The sequence below is a fragment of the Thalassophryne amazonica genome, chromosome 5, assembly GCF_902500255.1.
Source record: "Thalassophryne amazonica chromosome 5, fThaAma1.1, whole genome shotgun sequence".
Lineage (NCBI taxonomy): Eukaryota > Metazoa > Chordata > Actinopteri > Batrachoidiformes > Batrachoididae > Thalassophryne > Thalassophryne amazonica.
The window spans coordinates 51,430,656-51,449,740 of record NC_047107.1 but is presented as its reverse complement, the minus strand read 5'-3'; the positions used below and the strand labels follow the sequence as shown (position 1 = coordinate 51,449,740).

General features: G+C 41.6%; 2 protein-coding genes and 1 long non-coding RNA gene across 8 annotated transcripts in view; 2 read left to right on the top strand and 1 right to left on the bottom strand.

The window, feature by feature from the left end:
• Positions 1-19,085, top strand: part of LOC117510476 (betaine--homocysteine S-methyltransferase 1-like) — a 366,504-nt gene that overhangs the window by 162,781 nt on the left and 184,638 nt on the right.
• Positions 1-19,085, top strand: part of LOC117510474 (kinesin-like protein KIF2A) — a 104,483-nt gene that overhangs the window by 67,972 nt on the left and 17,426 nt on the right. For 2 of the 6 annotated variants that reach the window (XM_034170198.1, XM_034170200.1), the window contains 6 exons: positions 1,764-1,906; positions 8,327-8,531; positions 10,119-10,229; positions 10,314-10,381; positions 11,889-11,972; positions 17,555-17,702. In XM_034170198.1, coding sequence (XP_034026089.1) covers positions 1,764-1,906; positions 8,327-8,531; positions 10,119-10,229; positions 10,314-10,381; positions 11,889-11,972; positions 17,555-17,702 — 759 coding nt within the window. Of the gene's footprint in view, positions 1-1,763; positions 1,907-8,326; positions 8,532-10,118; positions 10,230-10,313; positions 10,382-11,888; positions 12,006-17,554; positions 17,703-19,085 lie in introns of all 6 variants that reach the window. The other 4 variants (XM_034170197.1, XM_034170199.1, XM_034170201.1 and 1 more) reach the window with 2 other exon arrangements.
• LOC117510480 lies at positions 1,263-14,190 on the bottom strand. Its single transcript, XR_004560736.1, has 3 exons — positions 14,181-14,190; positions 12,607-12,612; positions 1,263-1,341 (listed from the first exon to the last, which is right to left on the bottom strand). It is a non-coding gene; the product is annotated as an uncharacterized LOC117510480 (long non-coding RNA).

Below are 19,085 nucleotides of genomic sequence, written 5' to 3'. Positions count from 1 at the left end.
ATGGCGAACAAAACAGCTTCAACCCTTGGATATCAGTGTGAGCAGAGTGTTTAAGTTGACGCTGAGAGCTGTGTGGGAGCACCGGGTGAGCGACGGCGGAGGACTAGTGTGTGCACTTGGAAGGAGCTGGCGTCGAAGATTGTGAATAGCGTTTGAAGCAGACGAACATGGTGTTTATTCCGGGACGTTTAACAAAACAGCTTCAACCCTTGGATATCAGTGTGAGCAGAGTTGACGCTCAGAGCTGCATGGGAGCACTGAGCGACGGCGGAGGATTAGCGTCTGCACTTGGAAGGAGCTGGATCGACAACGCTGGGTGGTCATGAGCTGCGCAGGTAGGTGCTGCATGGTTCGGCTCGCAATGTGGTCCGCAAAATACAAACATATCTGTAGGTAAAATGCAGCTCACGAGAGGGCACTCAAGGCTTGTGTGACTGTTCGTGCGACTTCTGACTACCATAGAAAAATAAAAATTTCAACGTTACTGATAACTTAACAAGACAACGGAGAAGGCCCGAAAAAATGCCACCAAAAAGAAAATCATACTCTGCAGATTGTAAGTTACGACTGGTGAAATATGCATCTGAAAACTGTAGCCGTCACAATATTATCATCTGAACTTTTCATGTTAACATACCTGTATGTCCATGGGACTTATAGTCCAGTGCAACTTATTTATGGTTTATTTTTCTTTATAATGATAAAGTGGCTGGTGCGACTTATACTGTGGTGCGACTTATTTATGGTTTATTTTTCTTTATAATGGATAAAGTGGCTGGTGCGACTTATACTCCGGTGCGACATATAGTCCGGAAAATACGGTACTTATCTGGTTTGGTGTGAGGAGTGAAGAGCGTCGACTCCTCCACAATCCGCAAACCCCAGCTCCGGCTGAGAGTAATCACCAGGTAAGTCTGCAAAAGTCTCCAAAACAGATTACGTGCGTTCGGCACAATAACGGCTGAGAGTTTTACCTCGTAGGTAGACGAGATCTCGGCGACGAGGTGGAGATGTCGTCCGGCTTGTATAGTGTGGTTGATGACCTGGTGATTGGTGACAGCTGTCACAGTTGATGGGTGACAGCTGTCACAGTTGATGGGTGACAGCTGTCACAGTTGATGGGTGACAGCTGTCACCTCTGGCTGTTCTTGTGCAGCGGCAGCGCCCTCTTGTGCCTGAAGCCTGCACTTCAGGCAGGGCGCCCTTTGGTAGTGGGCCAGCAGTACCTCCTCTTCAGCGGCCCACACAACAATCTGTGTGCGTCAGGGGTCATCAACCCTGCTTCTGGAGATCACCAGTCCTGCATTTTTCCAACTCTCCTTGCTCCACCCACTGCTAATTCTCTAAGACAGGTCTGCACTGCTTGTGTAGCTGGAGCAGGTTGACATGGAAAATATCTCCAGGAGCAAGGCTGGAGATCCTGGTGTGTAGGAAATATTGCAAACATTGGTGAAGCACTGTTAAGTTACAAACATTCAATTGCTACAGTGATGTGTTGCTGTCAAAGTAAAAGTCTTGGCTGTTTTTTGGTCACCGCTTTTATGTTGAAATGCTGTTATGGTGGAGCATGTTCAGGAAAAGGAGTATCAGCTGTAGCTTTGCACAGTTAACTTTACTATATACAGCAAAATAAACCAACAGAACTGTCCAGAATAGCTGGTTCTCATGATTTAAAATGTACTTCTTAAACATTGCAGACCTGCTGTCCCAAACCTGAGGTCCTGCAATTTTTGCACAAGTTTTATGACTGTTTGTATTGTTAGGTGTTTGACCTGCTGAATCGTAAAGCTAAGCTGAGAGTGCTGGAGGATGGCAAACAGCAAGTGCAAGTTGTGGGGCTTCAGGAGAAGGAGGTCAGGTGCACGGAGGATGTCCTGAAACTGATAGAAATGGGCAACAACTGCAGGTATGACCTGGCCCCAGCTGTTTCACTTCAATATATTCTTAACTGGTGCTTCACATGATAGTCACCCCCCCCAAAAAAAAATCATATGAATACATCTTTAGTAACCTAATAACAAATAACTGGTCAGATTGCTTAACTTATATTGATGACAAATAATGAACCAAGGTTATTTTTACATTTTACTTACTATCTGTGTTCTAAACCCTTAACTCGGTCGCATTGGCTGTGCTGCTAGTACAGTTTCAGTGCCATTCCCAAGTCCATGTAAATGAGGAGGGTTGCTGGTGCCAGCTGAAATTGGGCAGCTGTTGTGTGTAGAGTGTCTCCAAAGGCAGCAGGAGAGGAAGAAATTTAGTGTGGAAGTGGAGTGTGGAAGTGAGAGTTAGGACTTTGAATGTTGACAGTGTGACTGGTAAAGGGAGAAACATGGCTGACATGATGGAGATGAGCAAGCTAGAAATACTATGTGTTCAAGAGATTAAGTGGAAGGGAAGTACTATCAAGAGCATCGGAGTTGGCTTCAAGTTGTTGCATCATGGTGTAGATAGGAGGAGAAATGGTATAGGGGTTAAAGGAAGAGTATTTTAAGAGTGTGTTGGCAGATAAGTGAGTGTCTGACATGGTGATGAGTGTGAAGTTGGGTACTTGAAGGGGTGATGAATGTCATCAGCACCGCTGGACTGATAGTATTGCACACTGGGTATTTGCCCGCTGGCCTGATGGCCTACTGGCCTGCGGATTTTTTTTTTTTTTTTTTTTAACACGAAGTAAAGCAAGCTGTGAGCTTTTCATCCGCGGTTTTTTTTTTGTTTTTTTTTTTTTGTTTTTTTTGTAGCAGCTACGACTCGTCGTCACCTCTTAAAGCGCGGTGATAACAACACACCTGCACTGAGCTTTACAAAGACATTTCTATGCTTTTTTCCTCCTTTATTTAGAGCTGAGCTGAGCCGCTCCGTATCTGCACGTTAAAACAGCTAATCCTCCACAACGCGTCAACAACTAACACTATTAACTCTCTTTCTGGTGGCCACATGATGTGAAAACACAGTAAAACTTTTTTACCTGTAAATCTGGTCATGTTTTCTGCATAAATAAATGTTATCCATTCTTCGTGCTCAAACACCAAAGCAGGGGCGAATCCAGATGGAATGGGGGCGTGGGACAAGGATGTCCCCCCCTCACAACACCCCTAGATTAAAGGTCCAGTTTTGAAGCCTTTTTTTAGTACAACTACTAATACTACTTAAAATAATAATAATTTCGACAAGTAAAATGTTTAGAGAAAATTTAAATGTTAGAAAAATGTTAGAAAGAATTTAATAGTTACATTTATTAACAATGTAGGTTAGAAATTACAAGTTTTACTGTTACAGTGCTGTCAACAGTCAAATATGAGGTCAAGAAAGAGGTCTTTATTTTACTTTTTATAAAACAAGTATATATTTTCATTGAAGTCAAGAAAGGGTGACTATAAAGTGAGGCGGGGACCACTGCGGCCATGACGGTAAGTGAAGGTTAACTTCAGCTATTAATTGATGAACAGCAACCTAACTTGTTCATAAATCAGACATCTGTGTGTGAGAGAGACATTCTGATCTTCTGGTCCGAAGTAACGTGCTGTCTAACTGGGTCACTCAGATATGAATTAAGGTTGGATATTATTTTCGTTCGTGCTAACTCTGCCAGTCACGTAACCTAGCCTAGCAATGTAACCTGTGCAAATGGTGTGCATGGCTAGCTACCATGCTGTCGCCGCCAGGTTGTTTCTTTATTCTATTTGTGTGACGGCCGTGCGTCAGTCATACGAAGTATGCTGTTTTGCACAGTCTGCGGTGCGGTGGTGTGGTATAACGGCGTCCCTGTCTAAAATGTATTTTCCCAAGTCCTGGCATAATTTCACATACCTAACATTTTACTTTAAATTGAGAGTCATTCTCTAAGTTGATTAGCAACACAAATTGGTAATAAAAGAAATCCTTGATGTTACTTGTAGCTTGTTGTGAGATAGACAATTGTTTATGGCCTTTTTGTGTATTGCAGTTTCAAAAGTTCAACCTTTGTATCCAGTCATTGGTCCAGTCATTTCTTGCTTTATTTGATGAATTGTATCACACAAGTAATGATATATTATTTATAGTATAGCCTACAGTACTTCTATAACAAATGTTTTTATATAATTTCTATTTCTAAATTTAAGTAACAAGGCTGAATGAAATGACGGCTTATTATGTCTAAAAAGTAATGTGACCCACTGTCAATAGATCGTACTTTTGATAAGCCTATGATAACTGTATTTCGGGAGAACTTTTCATAATGCTTCTTATAGTGTTAAAATGTATGTGTCTCCTGGTGCACATTGATCGGTTAAGGGACCAAAAAAAAACAAAAAAACAAACACAATGTCACAGCAGGCTTAATTTTTTTCCCCTTTGATACCTGGTGGTGGCCTGGTCTTGGTTAAAAATGCCCGGCCTGATATATATATATATATATATATATATATATATATATACACCCAGTCATGAAAGACTGGTGATTGGAGCAGACTTCAATGGGTATATTGGTGAAGGGAACTGAGGCGTTCAGGAAGTGATGGATGGATGTGGTATCAACGAGAGGAATGTGGAAGGATGGTGATAGATTTTGCAAAAGGATGAAAATGGCCGTAGTGAATACTTGTTTTAGGAAGAAGCAGGAGCACAGGATGACATATAAGAGAGGAGGAAGGTGCACACAGGTGAACTACATTCTTTGTTGGAGATGAAACCTAAAAGAAACTGTAAACCATAAGTTGGTGGCAGGGGAGGGTGTAACTAGACGGCATCGGATGGTGGATTGTGGGATGACTTTGGAAGTGAAAAAGAGGAAGAGGGTGAGAGCTGGACAAAGGATTAGATGGTGGCAGCTGAAGGAGGAATACTTTTGTGTGAAATTTAGGGAGGAGTTGAGCCTGGCACTAGATGGAGATGAAGCGATTATGTACAACTGGAAAAGTACTGCAGATGTGGTAAGGGAGACAGTTAGGAAGGTCCTGAGTGTGATATCTGGACAGATCAAGGAAGACAGATACTTGGTGGTGGAATGAAGATAGAGTAAAACTTGCCTAAACCGTCATTGTATAAACCGGATATTCACACTCACTGGTCAAAAGCAAAAGTCCAATGCTTTTGTATGGTTTTCCATTTAATAAACACTGTAAATAACGGATTTTGTATAATGGATTTTCGCTCACGTCGGACAAAACATCCCTCCCGATCGCAGTGCATTTTCTTTAAAAAACCCCTCACATATACCGCACTAAGCAATCTGGACATGCCCAGTAACAGAGGTATGAAATGAAGTTCAGCACTGACACTCACCGATTCGAGGAAAGTGGATACCGTATTTCTGTGATTAAAAGCTGAATTTTCTCAAACCGTGCTCATACCCAGCACCCAAACAAGGCAGGGTGTTTATTAGCAAAATGTTGCTTGCTGCCTGCTCTGCAATATGATGTTAAGTTTCACACATATCCCTGGGTGTGATGAAGCAAGCCGCTTTAGATCAGAGCCCTCTGCTTGGCTGTGGATCCTCTCCGGCACTTGCTAAGTGACTGAGACCACAGAGGGCTGTAATTTGTCACCTTTATGTTTTCACTACTTCCTTTCCTGTCACATCTTAAAAGTTTTTGCAGTGCACCTGCTGATTATATTTTGATCATTTGACAAATACGTTTGGCAGAAAAGTCCACAAATATGACCAACTTCACAACAGAGTCAGAAAAAGATGCTCAAATGACCAGCAATTCATGGAGGAAAATTGTACGTACTGTATCATTGGTTTGTTATTCAAATAATGAATGTTTATGAGTTCGCCTCGTTGAATGGGATGTTCCAGCTTTCACCTCATGAAATATTCGTACCATTGAAAGAATGTAATTGCATTCATTATTTGTTTTATATAAGGCTAAAATAGATCCTTGTCATTTCATATTTTATTAATTTATGAACAACAGAAAAGGCACTTACATTTTGGTGTTCCACTGCTGCTAAAGTCCAACACAAACTTTAAATAGGAGTCCAAATTGTAATGTGTAGTCTGGTGATGCTGTGCACTGACTTCGAACTTCCAAAAAAAAAAAAAAAAAAAAAGACCCGTGTAGTTCCTCAGTCCAGTGAAAAATCATGTCAGCTTTTCATCCGAACAGCTCTTCATGCCTCCAGACGGCTTACAGCGGTGTGTGTGTGTTAGAAGAACTAGCACTGTCAATTAGCTCTATTAAATCATCGCCTGTGAGCATGTGCGTGCACACTCACACAAGCAGAGCGGCACTTCTGCGCATGTGTACTTCCAAAAAAAAAATCATGTCAGAAATTCAGTCCAGCTTTTCATTCTAGCTTCCTCCGAACAGCTCTTCATGCCTCCAGACGACTTACAGTGCAGTGGATTTGTTTTGTGTGTGTGTGTGTGTGTGTGTGTGTGTGTGTGTGTGTGTGTGTGTGTGTGTGTGTGTGTGTGTGTGTGTGTGTGCTCAAAGTGCAGTGGTACTAAACGTATGGAACCAAATTTGCACGCTAAATGAAACCAAATTGCACTCTAAATGGAATGCAACACAAATGGGATGAATAATCCATGTCATGTGACATACAAAGCACCAATCAAATGACAAGGATCCACTCAGCTGTTTTATAAAGGTTGAGGATTGTATAAAGAAGTGGTGCTTGTTGAGGGACCAAGTAAGCAAGAAAAAGCTGCTGTTCCTGCGGCAAATTGCATAAAGACGTGACGGAGAACTTTAAAAGGGTCACGCGCATGACGACGTCATTGCATGGCCACAGGGTTACAGAGTTGCAGAAGCATAAATCAGGCTTTAGGATTTTAACGTACTACTCCACAATGGATTTAGAAAAAAACAGATTTTGTCTGTTTTATACATATAACAGATTTTGTCCATATTATACGTATAGTGGATTTTGTCCGTTTTATACATGTAACGGATTTTAATTATAATGGACAAATTTCTTTCTCAGCCTTTGCCGTGAAGGTCAAAATAGAGCTCTGTTTCCACTGATCATCCTTGAGATTGTTTCTACAGCTTAATTGGAGTCCATCTTGGGTAAACTTACTTGACTGGACATGATTTGGAAAGGCACACACCTGTCTACATATAACTTCCCACAGTTGACAGTGCATGTCAGAGTACAAACCAAGCATGAAGTCAAAGGAATTGTCTGTATACCCCCGAGACAGGATTGTCTCGAGGCACAAATTTGGGGAAGGGTACAGAAACATTTCTGCTGCTTTGATGGTCTCAATGAGCTCAGTGGCCTCCATCATCCATAAATGGAAGACATTCAGGTCCACCAGGACTCTTCCCAAAGCTACCCACCTCTCTAAACTGAGTGATTGGGGGAGAAGCAATAAAGTTTAAATAAAAAGAGAAAGGAGAAAGGCTGTAACATAACATGCGAAAAAGTGAAGGACTGTAAATACTTTATGGATTCACTGTATAATAGTGGTGCAGCTTTGCTGACATTTCTTTAATAATTGGGTATTTTGGGATAAAAACATAGAATTTGGGACACATATAGCCAAAGGTATTCCAAATAAAACTGTATATTGGGCCATCATGAATTTTCTGTTTCACCAATGGCAGCCATTTTTCAAAAAGAAAATTGAAAAAAAAATGCTCCATTCGTATTGAAAAGTATACCACATTATTTGTCTGATTATAAAGATTCCAAAAAGGTATAGTTTGGACTATGAAGGAGTGAATGTTATTGATTTAAGGGTAAAAAGAGCAAAAAGGATGACAAAGGTCATTTTCAGTTTGTAAAAACTGAAAAATTAAAGTTAAAGTTGCTCCAATTTTGGTAAAAAGTGATGCAAATTATTGATTTCATTAATAGGGTTTTAAAAGGAATAGTTTGCACCATCTGTCATGCTTAGTTATCATGTTACGGGGTAATATGTCATAGAATCCAATGGACGTCAACTTTGTTTGATGTGTACTTTGGACACCAAGCATTCAAAACTGTGAAAATTATTCCATTTTTGTATTAATGTTAGCTCAGCCAAAATAAACTGCGTTACTTTTTTTAACCAAAATTCGAGCAACTTTATCTTTTGACCCCTGTACAAACTGAAATTGTCATTGTTTTTGCCATTTTTACCCCATAACTCCATAACATTCGGTTGTAGATAGTTCAAACTATACCTTTTTGGAGTCTTCATGATCAGACAAATAATATGGTCTACCTTTCAGTACAGTTGGGACATTTTTAAATTTTGACCCGTGTAATTCCTCATTGATCTAATTCTTCATTAGAGGGTGATCTGCTATGGGGACCCCTAACTGGAGCCCCGAAATAAGAAGCAGTATTCTAAACCCTTATCTGTTGTCCTTTTCTCCACTTCACATCTCCATTTTCTCACTTCCAGAACATCAGGACAGACTTCAGCCAACGCCCACTCATCTCGCAGTCATGCAGTGTTCCAGATTATTCTTCGGAGGAAGGGGAAGATGCATGGCAAGTTCTCTCTCATTGACCTCGCAGGAAATGAGAGGGGGGCCGACACATCTAGTGCCGATCGGCAGACACGTCTGGAAGGGGCTGAAATTAACAAGAGCCTACTTGCACTGAAGGTACGAGGGCAGGGAAGTAAGGTGGAGGTCGACAGAAGTATTAGAGTATTTGCTGCCACTTGAGGTTGTAAGGTTTGCTTGTGAACAGTCTAAAAAACTATAAAGTTGTCTTATGCTGCGTTTGCACATAACGACAACAAGTCACGAATGCCACGAAGTACACATTCTTGGACGCTGATCACGAATGTGATGATTCGGTGCAGAGGTGTCAGGTGTCCTCAGGAACTGCTGCAACCTGTTACCACACGTTACGATTAATGGCACGTGTTGCTGGAGAATTATCAGGAACCATTACGCACGGTCAAGAATAGTGTTGCGCGCTATTGCGCGTAACAGCGCATCGTTAAGTTCTGTCACGTTGTGAATGAGGTGAATTGTCTCCACACACACCCATATTCATCCAACCGAATTCAGATCGCTCCAGTTTTTCAGAAGAACTTTGTGACTGCATGCATATTTGGGCTCTGTGCCATGGAGTGGCGCAGAGAGGAGGAGGACAGAGCCAGATGTGTGGCTTCATGCGGCTCTCGTCTCGCGCATTTTCCCAGACATCAGGCACATGCAGCAGGTGGAACACCTGCAGGAGCGCGCTGAAGAGCACTGAAATGAGACTTTTAGCCGACTTGGTGTCAGCAATCAAACTGAATGCGGTGCAGCAGGGTTTAATTGTGCGCACGCTTCTTCCTCCGCCGGACTGGAGGAGGTGCAGAGATGTCTGGCTGCACATGAGTCTCCTCTCGCTCCTGTGGTTCCTCTGGCTCAGACTCGTTCTCCCACTCATCGGTTACAACAGCAGGTGGAACACCTGCAGGAGCGTCCTGAGGAGCTTCAGCAGGAACTGTGGAACGACACTTGGAGCCGAGTTTAATTGTGCGCATGTGACAGAAAACTGATTTGTTGTGGCGCGCAGTGAAATGTGACGCCGCGTTACAAGTCGTGTCAAAACTTGACAGTTTCCATGTCACTTCGTAATAACGCGTGACAGTTTGGGCTCCAAGAACCATCACAGGAATCACTACGAACATTGTCACGTTCTATTAAGGATCACTACTCATCAAGACGGATCAATACGCTCAGTTGCGACCTCCACGACGTGAGACGAAATGAGGGTGGTGTGTGACATTCGTGGAAGATTTTTTGACAGGCAAAAACATGCTCCACGAATATCAAGAATATCAAGCACCAACATGCACTATTAAGAAACCTATTCAGATGCGTTAAATCAGATTAAGAATGTCAGGAATGCGTCACGAATGACAGAAAAATGACATTCGTAACGCGTCTTGGTTATGTGTAAACGCACCTTAAAAATATTTGTAGGAAACAGTTATTAAACATGTAGAAATGCATCGAGGTTTTTTATGGTTTAAATTTCCCAATCAAATGAAGGCTTTTTAACTATTTGTAACAGAGTGCTTTGGAGTTTTTCTTGTTTTTTGGATATGCAGTGTCCCATCCATAGAGCACCATGAAATACTGTTTTGTTTTTATTTATTTATTGAGTCAAGGAGGGGCTCCTTTCAAACATTTCTTCTGTTATTAGTGTTACAGTTGTAATATAGTGCATTTTCACTCTGTTGGTTTTAGGAGTGCATCAGGGCTCTCGGTCGCAACAAACCTCACACACCATTCAGAGCGAGTAAACTCACTCAGGTTCTACGAGACTCTTTCATCGGGGAAAATTCCCGCACATGCATGGTCAGTACTTTGTCATCTTGAACACTCAAGGTGCACAGATTATTAGGAGAACCTGTTAATCTGAATGATTTTTTTTCTGCCCAGATTGCTACAATCTCTCCTGGTATGACATCGTGTGAGAACACACTCAACACGCTTCGTTACGCCAATAGGTGGGGAATGCTGACATGCTACAGTGATTTGAGCTGCGCTTTGAATTGCAGAAATGAAGCGACATCCTGTTACAGTGCAAAAGTATTTGGCCCCTTGGTTTTTCATGCATTTTAATTTATTTATGCCATTTCAAATACAAAGAGTAAATCAGGTTTCTCAATATAAAAATCTGAAAATTATGTTCCTTAAGCTCAAACTGAATGCAAATCTCTACAACTTGATATAAATTAATAAAAAATAGAAAAGCCAAGATGATGGTTGCATAAGTAATGGGCCCCTTTGGTATAATACCTGTAAATAATCAGCTTTATTGCCAGTTTTCTTCAGACAAGTCAGGAGATGGATACATGAACATTTCCAAGTCACTGAATATGTCTTGGAATTTATTTACATAAAATATGAAGAAATGCGCAGCACAGTGGCTTAGTGGTTAGCACTGTTACCTCACAGCGAGAAGGTCATGGGTTCAATTCCCGTGGCCTTTCTGTGTGGAGTTTGCATGTTCTCCCCGTGTTTGCGTGGGTTTCCTCCGGGTGCTCCGGTTTCCTCCCACATCCAAAGACATGCGGGTTAGGTGGATTGGGATCTTTAAATTGTCCGTAGGTGTGTGTGTGGGTGTGTCTGTGTTTGTTTGTCTATTTGTGGCCCTGCGACAGACTGGCATCCTGTCCTGGGTGTACCCCGCCTCGCGCTCTATGGCTGCTGGGAAAGTCTCCAGCCCCCCTTGACCCTTAATTGGACTAAGCGATAGAAGATGGATGAATGAATGAAGAAATGCAAACACTATGGCACTCTATGGTAAATCTGTATGGAGCAGACAGTTCTCAAAAATTGAGTGACTCTGCAAGAAAGAGAAGAGTGAGGAAAGCCACCAAGACACACAGACAACCCAGAAGAGGTTATAGGCTTCTCTGGCTGTGATTGGAGAAATTGTGCACAGTTTTGCATTTTGCATCACCACTTATACAGCTTCATGATAAAGTGGTATAGAGGAGTATTTTCTTAAATAAAAGACCTGAAAGTTCAGCTACAATTTGCCAGAAGGTACATCTGAGATGGAAGCCTAGATTTGATGTTTTGGTGAAAGAAAATCTTTCTTACTAGTTATGCAACCATCATGTTAGCTTTTATATTTATGTATTAAGTTATATCAAGTTGGAGAGATTTGTTTTCAGTTTGAGTTGAAGGAACACAATTTTAAACATTTTTTTATATTGAGAAACCTGATTTACTTATTGTATTTGAAATGGCATAAATAAATTAAAATGCATGAAATACCAAGGGACCAAATACTTTTGCAAGGCACTGTATTAGTTGAAAAACTTGGTCATTTCCACAATGATTTCCACTAAATGTAGCTGTTGTAATTTGGAACACAAGAAGATGATGTGACATTCTCTGCCTACTAGTAGCAGTTCTGACACTCTTCTGTCCCCTCTCTCTATTTTGCTGCCTTTCCCCTGTTGTCTCCTGTCCTCTGCTCCACTGTATGTGGCTGTTGTGTAGAGTCAAAGAGTTTGGGATTAGTCCATCGGACATCCCGTTCTCCCAGGGGGGTCGCCCTGAGCACTCACCCACCAATACATTTGAGTACGATGACTTTGCTGCCACTTCTCCCAGCAGGTCCAGCAGTCACTAATGCACAACCACAGCATGCACACATACAATGCACAGACACACGATGCATGTGCTCCCTCCAGGTATTTATATACGAGGTCTGTTAGAAAAGTATCGGACCTTTTTATTTTTTTCAAAAACTATATGGATTTGAATAATGTGCGCTTACATCAGACAAGTTTGAACCTTCGTGTGCATGCGTGAGTTTTTTCACGCCTGTCTGTTGTGTCATTCGCCTGTGGGCAGGCTTTGAGTGAGCACTGGTCCACCCCCCTCGTCGGATTTTTGTTGTCAGTGAAATGGCTGAGAGGCTGCCGCTTTGCTCCATGAATTTTTTTTCAGAAACTGTTAGAGACAGCCAGTTGGAAACCATTCGAAAGATTCAGATGGATTTCGGTGAAGATTCTGTCGGTATCACATGGATTAAGGACCATTAAAACTGGATTAAAAACGGCCCATGGCGGCGGAGGGCGCACCGAGCCCCGAGCGGCCATCGACAGGCTGGAACGAGCAGATCACTTCCAAATTTAAGGCTCTGTTGATGCAGGACGTCGTGTGACTAGCAGAGAAGTTTCAGAAGAGGTCGGGATCAGCACTTTATCGGCACATTCCACTGTTAAAGGAGATTTTGTAATGAAAGACGTGCGGATGGATTCACGCGTCAGGACGCAGCCGCTCACAGCCGCTGGACAAACAACACCTCTGTGTTGGAAGTCTCACAGGACAAGTTGGAACATGCCCAGCTATTAAACAATTTCTCGGATACTCACTCGACTGAAAAGCCATCAAAAGCCGTGTGAATCTTCTGAATGGTTTCCAACACGGAGGTGTTTTTTTTTTGTTTTTTTTTGTTTTTGCGCACCATGAGCGGCTCTGTGCCGACGCGCGAAATCCTCCGCATGTCTTTCATTACAAAATCTCCTGTAACAGTGGAATGTGCCACAAAAGTGCTATGTCCAGCTCTCTTTCCATTTCTGTGGTAGTCACACGATGTCCCGGATCAACACAGCTTTCAGTTTAGAAATGATCTGGTCATTCCAGCCTGTCGATGGCTGCTCGGTGCGCGGCGCGTCCCCTGCCGCTGTGGGCCGTCTTTAAAAAGGTTTTAACACTCCTTAATCTGTGTGACGCAGACAGAATCTTCACCGAAATCCATCTGAATCTTTCAAATGGTTTCCAACTGGCTGTCTCTAACAGTTTCTGAAAAGAATTTCATGGAGCAAAGCGGCAGCCTCTCAGCCATTTCACTGGCAATAAAAATCCAACGAGGGGGGTGGACCAGTGCTCACTCAAAGCCTGCCCACAGGCGAATGATGCAACCGACAGGCGTGAAAAAACTCACGCATGCACACTAAGGTTCAAGCTTGTGTGATGCAAGCGCACATGATTCAAATCCATATAGTTTTTGAAAAAAATAAAAAGGTTGGATAGTTTTCTCACAGACCTCGTATATATATATATAACACATTTGTGATAAATTAATTTTCACATTAATCAGCTGTTTGCTGTGGACATCACTGTTGTCATCCTGGCATTCATCTGCATGATGTTACACATCATTACTGCTTCAGCTTGTGCTTTCACTCTTATTGTTTGCTAAGTTTTGGAAGTAATCTGCAACATTACTTCTTTCATTTTCAGCAGTTGTTGAAAAATGTTGTATCCATCTGTTTACGTGGGTGTATATTGTCTGTACTCTGTGACACTGTGTCCAAGGTCACTGTCATTCACTGTTCACTGCATTCCCTTTAATATCATGACTCGTAATTTAGTATTTTAGACACTTACAGTCAGAATCCATAAGTAGTTTAAAAGTGACAATTTTTGTCATTTTGACTTTGTAATACACCTGCTTGTACTGTAGACTTTCTGTTTTAATTCAAGGGGTTTAACAAAAATATTGCATTGACCATTTAGGAATTAAAGTCCATTTAAACAAAACAGTCTGTCCATTTTCAGAGGCCATAGGTACGTAATTGGGCAAACTAAATGTAATAATGTTTCAAGGAGACTAGTGCGAGAAGTCATAAAGACAGACATTACAACTCAGATGCTGGTGGAGTGAAATCAAGGAACCTGATCATAACTAGACTTGAGTGCCATGCATTTTCTGGCAAACTAGGTGAAATTTTAAGTCATCTTTTTTCCAGAAAAATCCTCTGTTCCACATCACTATGAAACTGTGTGGTGATGCAACAGACAACAGTTAGACTGTACGGAGTTTTTCCAGTCAGCAACAACAGCTTTCCAGACAAATTTACTACAGTATCACACTGTGTGAGTTTTCACAAGGTTTTCCTCTTCACTTTCACATCCTGCTTGTGTATGACATCATCTGATGACCCTGATCTTTGCTCAGACTCAGAGCTTCACTTTCAGAACTCTGCTGCTAGTCATGGCTGCTAGTTGTTGTAGAGTATTTTATTGCAAACACCTGTAATATGGATTTCTGTGTGGTTAATAGTCTTAGTGTATTATTTAAGATGTCCGTGTGTCAATATTTATGCCCAATTAAATTTTCATTTTCTGTAATTTGCACTGGTTAGCACTTTTAGCAATCATCATTAGCTTTAGGTCCAGTAAATTTTGAATACCCACATAAATGAACACACAGATATGTTGATGACACATGAGTTAAAATAAAGCAACAGCAAGTTGAGGACTTTACAGAACACATCAACTCGGTGGACGCCAATATCAAGTTCACACGTGAGGATGCCAGAAACAACCATTTAGCCTTCTTGGACTGTGATGTTACGATTGGAGAGAACAGGCAGCTCCAGACAGGGGTTTACAGAAAACCAACTCACACTGACCAATATCTGCTCTTTGGCTCAAACCACCCCCTTGAACACAAGCTCGGGGTGATCAGGACGCTTCAACACAGAGCCCTACAGGTGCCCACAACTGCAGAGGGAAGGGCTAAAGAACAACAACTTGTCCGGAAAGCCCTCACAGTTTGTGGGTACCCACGAAGGTCCCTGGACAAAGTGCAGAAGTCCCAGAGAACAAAGAGACCAGATAGACAGGAGACGGAGACAAGAAGAAGAGGAGTGTCTCTCCCTTATTTAGCAGGAGTAGAGGAAAAACTACAGAGGATCTTCAGACAGCACAAAATCCCAGTTTATTTTAAACCGGTTAACACCTTAAGACAGAAATTAGTTCACCCTAAGGACAGGATCCCTAGTTACAAACAGAGCAATGTAGTGTATTCTATCAGATGTCAGGAAAACTGTAACGAACACTACGTAGGTGAAACGAAGCAACCTTTACACAAAAGGCTATACCAGCACCGCAGAGAGGGCACCAGTGGACCTCAGTCTGCAGTTCATCTCCCCCTGAAAGACACTAACCACACGTTTGAGGACAAGGAAGTTAAAATATTAGCCAGAGAGAAGCAATGGTTTGAGAGAGGGGTCAAGGAGGCATTCTTTGTGAAACATTTGAAACCCAGCCTTAACCGGGGATGAGGTCTGAGACACACTTTATCCCCTGTTTACAATGGGGTACTCATGTCAAAGGAGTTTCAGTCTTTTGTTCATGGTAATAAGTCATTCACATCATCAAGGGAGCCATCAGAAAAGCATCCATCCCATCATTAGAGGGACAGCTGTCCTGTCATTAGGTGTGCTAACTAGAGCACAATAGGTGCTAATTAGAGCTATTGTTTAGTCACTAGCCTATAGCAGTCTGCCTCTCAGTAGGAGGGGTCTGGTTAGGTTTAAAACTCCATCTGTTGTTGGCTTCTGTTTTATTCTTCTCTACAAGAGTCAGACAGAAGTCAGACTTCCAGAGCAAGTATTTTAGCTGAGGAAGCGTCTGTGATTTGAAGCAAAACGTCCTCGCGTCAAGCAACCCAGTCCAGTCAAAGATTCAAGCTTCTCTACTATACCCACACAAAGCAAACTGTTATGAAACCACCATTCAGTCCCCAAATATATGCTTTCATAAAACACGTGAATCAAGAGGTTAACCTTTTTGCTGTAGGGTCAGTAATGAATGGTAAGATGGGGGGTTGTTTGGATTTCATTCGTCCCGCTCAGGTCATGCAGGGTAATGATAATGCTCCACCTCTCTCTCCATTTATGTGTTAGCTGGAGCATGATGGGCGTTCCATAGAATGAAATATTGACCATGCATCAGCCCACCCCCTTTTGTGACATATTTTCAAGCAAAATGCCCTGGCCGTTCCAATGCATGAGTACAGGGTAGTTTATTAAATTACTGCTGGCCTCTGAAATTAGAGGGATTGTGTGTAACAATGGCTGTAATTTCTAAATGGTTAATGTGATATTTTTTGCCACATCCTTTAAATTAAAGCAAATTATAAAATAAAATCAATCTACTCTACAAAAACAGCTACTTGTAGAATGTTTCATTTCAGTCCCACCAGTTGTGGTGGTGCACAGAGGCAAAATTGTAATGTTGAAAAACAGTCCACTAAGAATTGGAATGGGAAGTTAGATGTTACGTAGTATGCCGGTAAAATTAAGCTGAGCTGTTGGATCTTAACATGAGACCAGGAAGGAACACTGGCATCCAAATATGGCAGTAGGCTGGTTGGCTTAATACCAGAATGAACTATGCAACAGAAATGGGGGGTTCTTACACAGATTTTCAATGGATTTGCTTAATAGTTTGTCTGCTGGTTGGTGCAGCAGTAATGTTGAGAGAGGTCCATGAAGCTGTAACTGTATTCAGGATGAGCTCATGTTTTGAGCTAATTCTCAGTGGATTATTCATCTAACAGTCCTAATTAATTAGTAACATACTCACATGGAGGAAGGAGTCCAGTGTTACCTCATCACCTCTGTTAGGTCTTTTTAAACAGGCTGTACTTCCAAAATATTCTGTATACAAGGGGGTGTCTGTGTCCTGCTGACACCTAGACTTAAAGTTTATAGATGTAGGGTTCTCTGTCCTCCAGTTATGAGTGTTGTATATTATATTATATATATATATATTAAATATTTATTATTTATATTTGTATTTATAATAATATATTTATTATTTATAAATATATTTATATTATATATAAATTATATATTTGCATTTTAAATTGTTTAATTTAGTAAATATGACAGCTTTTAGTTTCAACAGTACACAATGTTACAGTTTGGCATTGCAGAATGCTGCCACATTATATTGTCACACTCCAAAGTCGCTTAAGAAAATATCAGAAACGCTGATGAATCCACTGACCAGTAGAACCTTTACTTCTACTGTCTCACCATCTTCCCTTTCACAGAGCTCCTGAAGTGATTACATCATATTGTACATAAAGCTCAGTAGGAGAGGTATTATGTATTTTGGTTGACAGTTTTCTTGTTGGCATGAGAGCAGACCTGCCAGAATTAAAGCTCAGACATCTGAAGCTCTAACAATTCATCTCTCCCCATGCATGGCATCACTGCGATCATGGTGTGCCATCCTGTGATTTGTGTACCTTTTATTTGTTTCCCACAGTTGACTTCATGCCACTGATCCATTAGCAGCTGTTGTGAAACTGGATCAGCAGTCATAACAAAACCACTCACTCTCACTTGTGTTTGCAGAGTGAAGGAGCTGACTGTGGACCCCAACCAGGTGATGGAAGGCGGACGTGCAAATATCCACGCTGTCAACCAGCTCAATCTTTTAGATGAAGACTGGCTGAGCAGCTCACCGCAGCGAGACGACCTCAAATTGCTCTGTGAGCAGAATGTAAGTGTGGAGGATCTGGTCTTATAAACAGAATATTATGTGTTTGATACCTTTGAACAATGTTTTTTTATGAGTTGGGGAGAATTACTTTACCAGGCTTTTGAATTTCAACACAAGGCACAAAGTAGTCCTGTAGTGTTACAACTGGTCAGGTCAGATCTGAGAGCATGCACTGATGCTGCACTCTGCCATATACACAACACCACAGAACAGCCTTGGGTCCTTGGTGGCATCCAGTCAAACAACTGGTTCATCCCATCTAGAAAGTAATCATGTACTGTACGTGGCTCACTCATGTGAAACATGGGCAGTCCTTTAGCCTTTTCCAACTGCTGAGGTCCCGAACACAGAGCTACCTGCATGTTGGATCATGTGCAGCTGATAACCTCACAATGCAAATGATACTCATCTTAGTCTCTCTCACTAACTGTTCATCTGACACAAAGTCATTCCAACAGCACCGAAAAATCTACCAAAACACAAGCATGTAGTAAAACAGGTAGCACCAGGACCCCGAAGACTCGGACCTTCTTTCTCCTGGAAAGATATTATATCTCTGTCCAGCGACCTCATGACTTCATAAGCTCTTCCCAGGCATCTCTCGATCTCAAAGCCTGAGGACTCAGAGACATGAATGTCAGTGCCAAGATGAGTGAATGTGTCTAAACGTTTTAACAGTTTAACTGCAAACTGATACACTTCTGATGGCAGAGTCTAGGAAGTCATTGAAATCCTGGATCTTAGTCTTGATCTTCGACCATCAGAAATAAACTATGACAGAACTCAGAGCGCAGACCTGCGGCTCAGCACAAGACATACAAACTAGAAGAGAGATCAGAGCACACACAGACTGGCTGCAGCTGAGTCTGTGTGCAGGTTCTCCTCTGCGTTCTCACCTCCTCTCTTCCCCCCTGCTGCATGCACCTGACACAGACATTCCTGCATCATCATAATGCCACACAACTCAAAGTAGGCAGGGTGTGAAAGGGGTTTTAATGTTTTTCTACACCCTGTAGTTGCAGAGTTGTTTTTTCTTGACGGGGATATGGGCTCTGAGTGCTGTGGTAGATTTATAGCCTAAAACCACTGCATTGATTTATGTTTAACTCCAGTGTAGAACTGTAACAGTTATTAATCAGAAATTAATTGATAATTGCTTTATAATCAATTTATATATATATATATATATATATATATATATATATATATATATATATCAGAGATTATCAGATATATCATGATTTCATCTTAAATATGAAGATACGAGTATTTCAGTACTTTCCAGAAAACTGAGTATCTGGGCTGTGGACAGAACAGACCTTTGAAGACACCATTGTGGCCTATGGAAAACTGATATTTTTTCACAGTTGTGATGTTTTATGG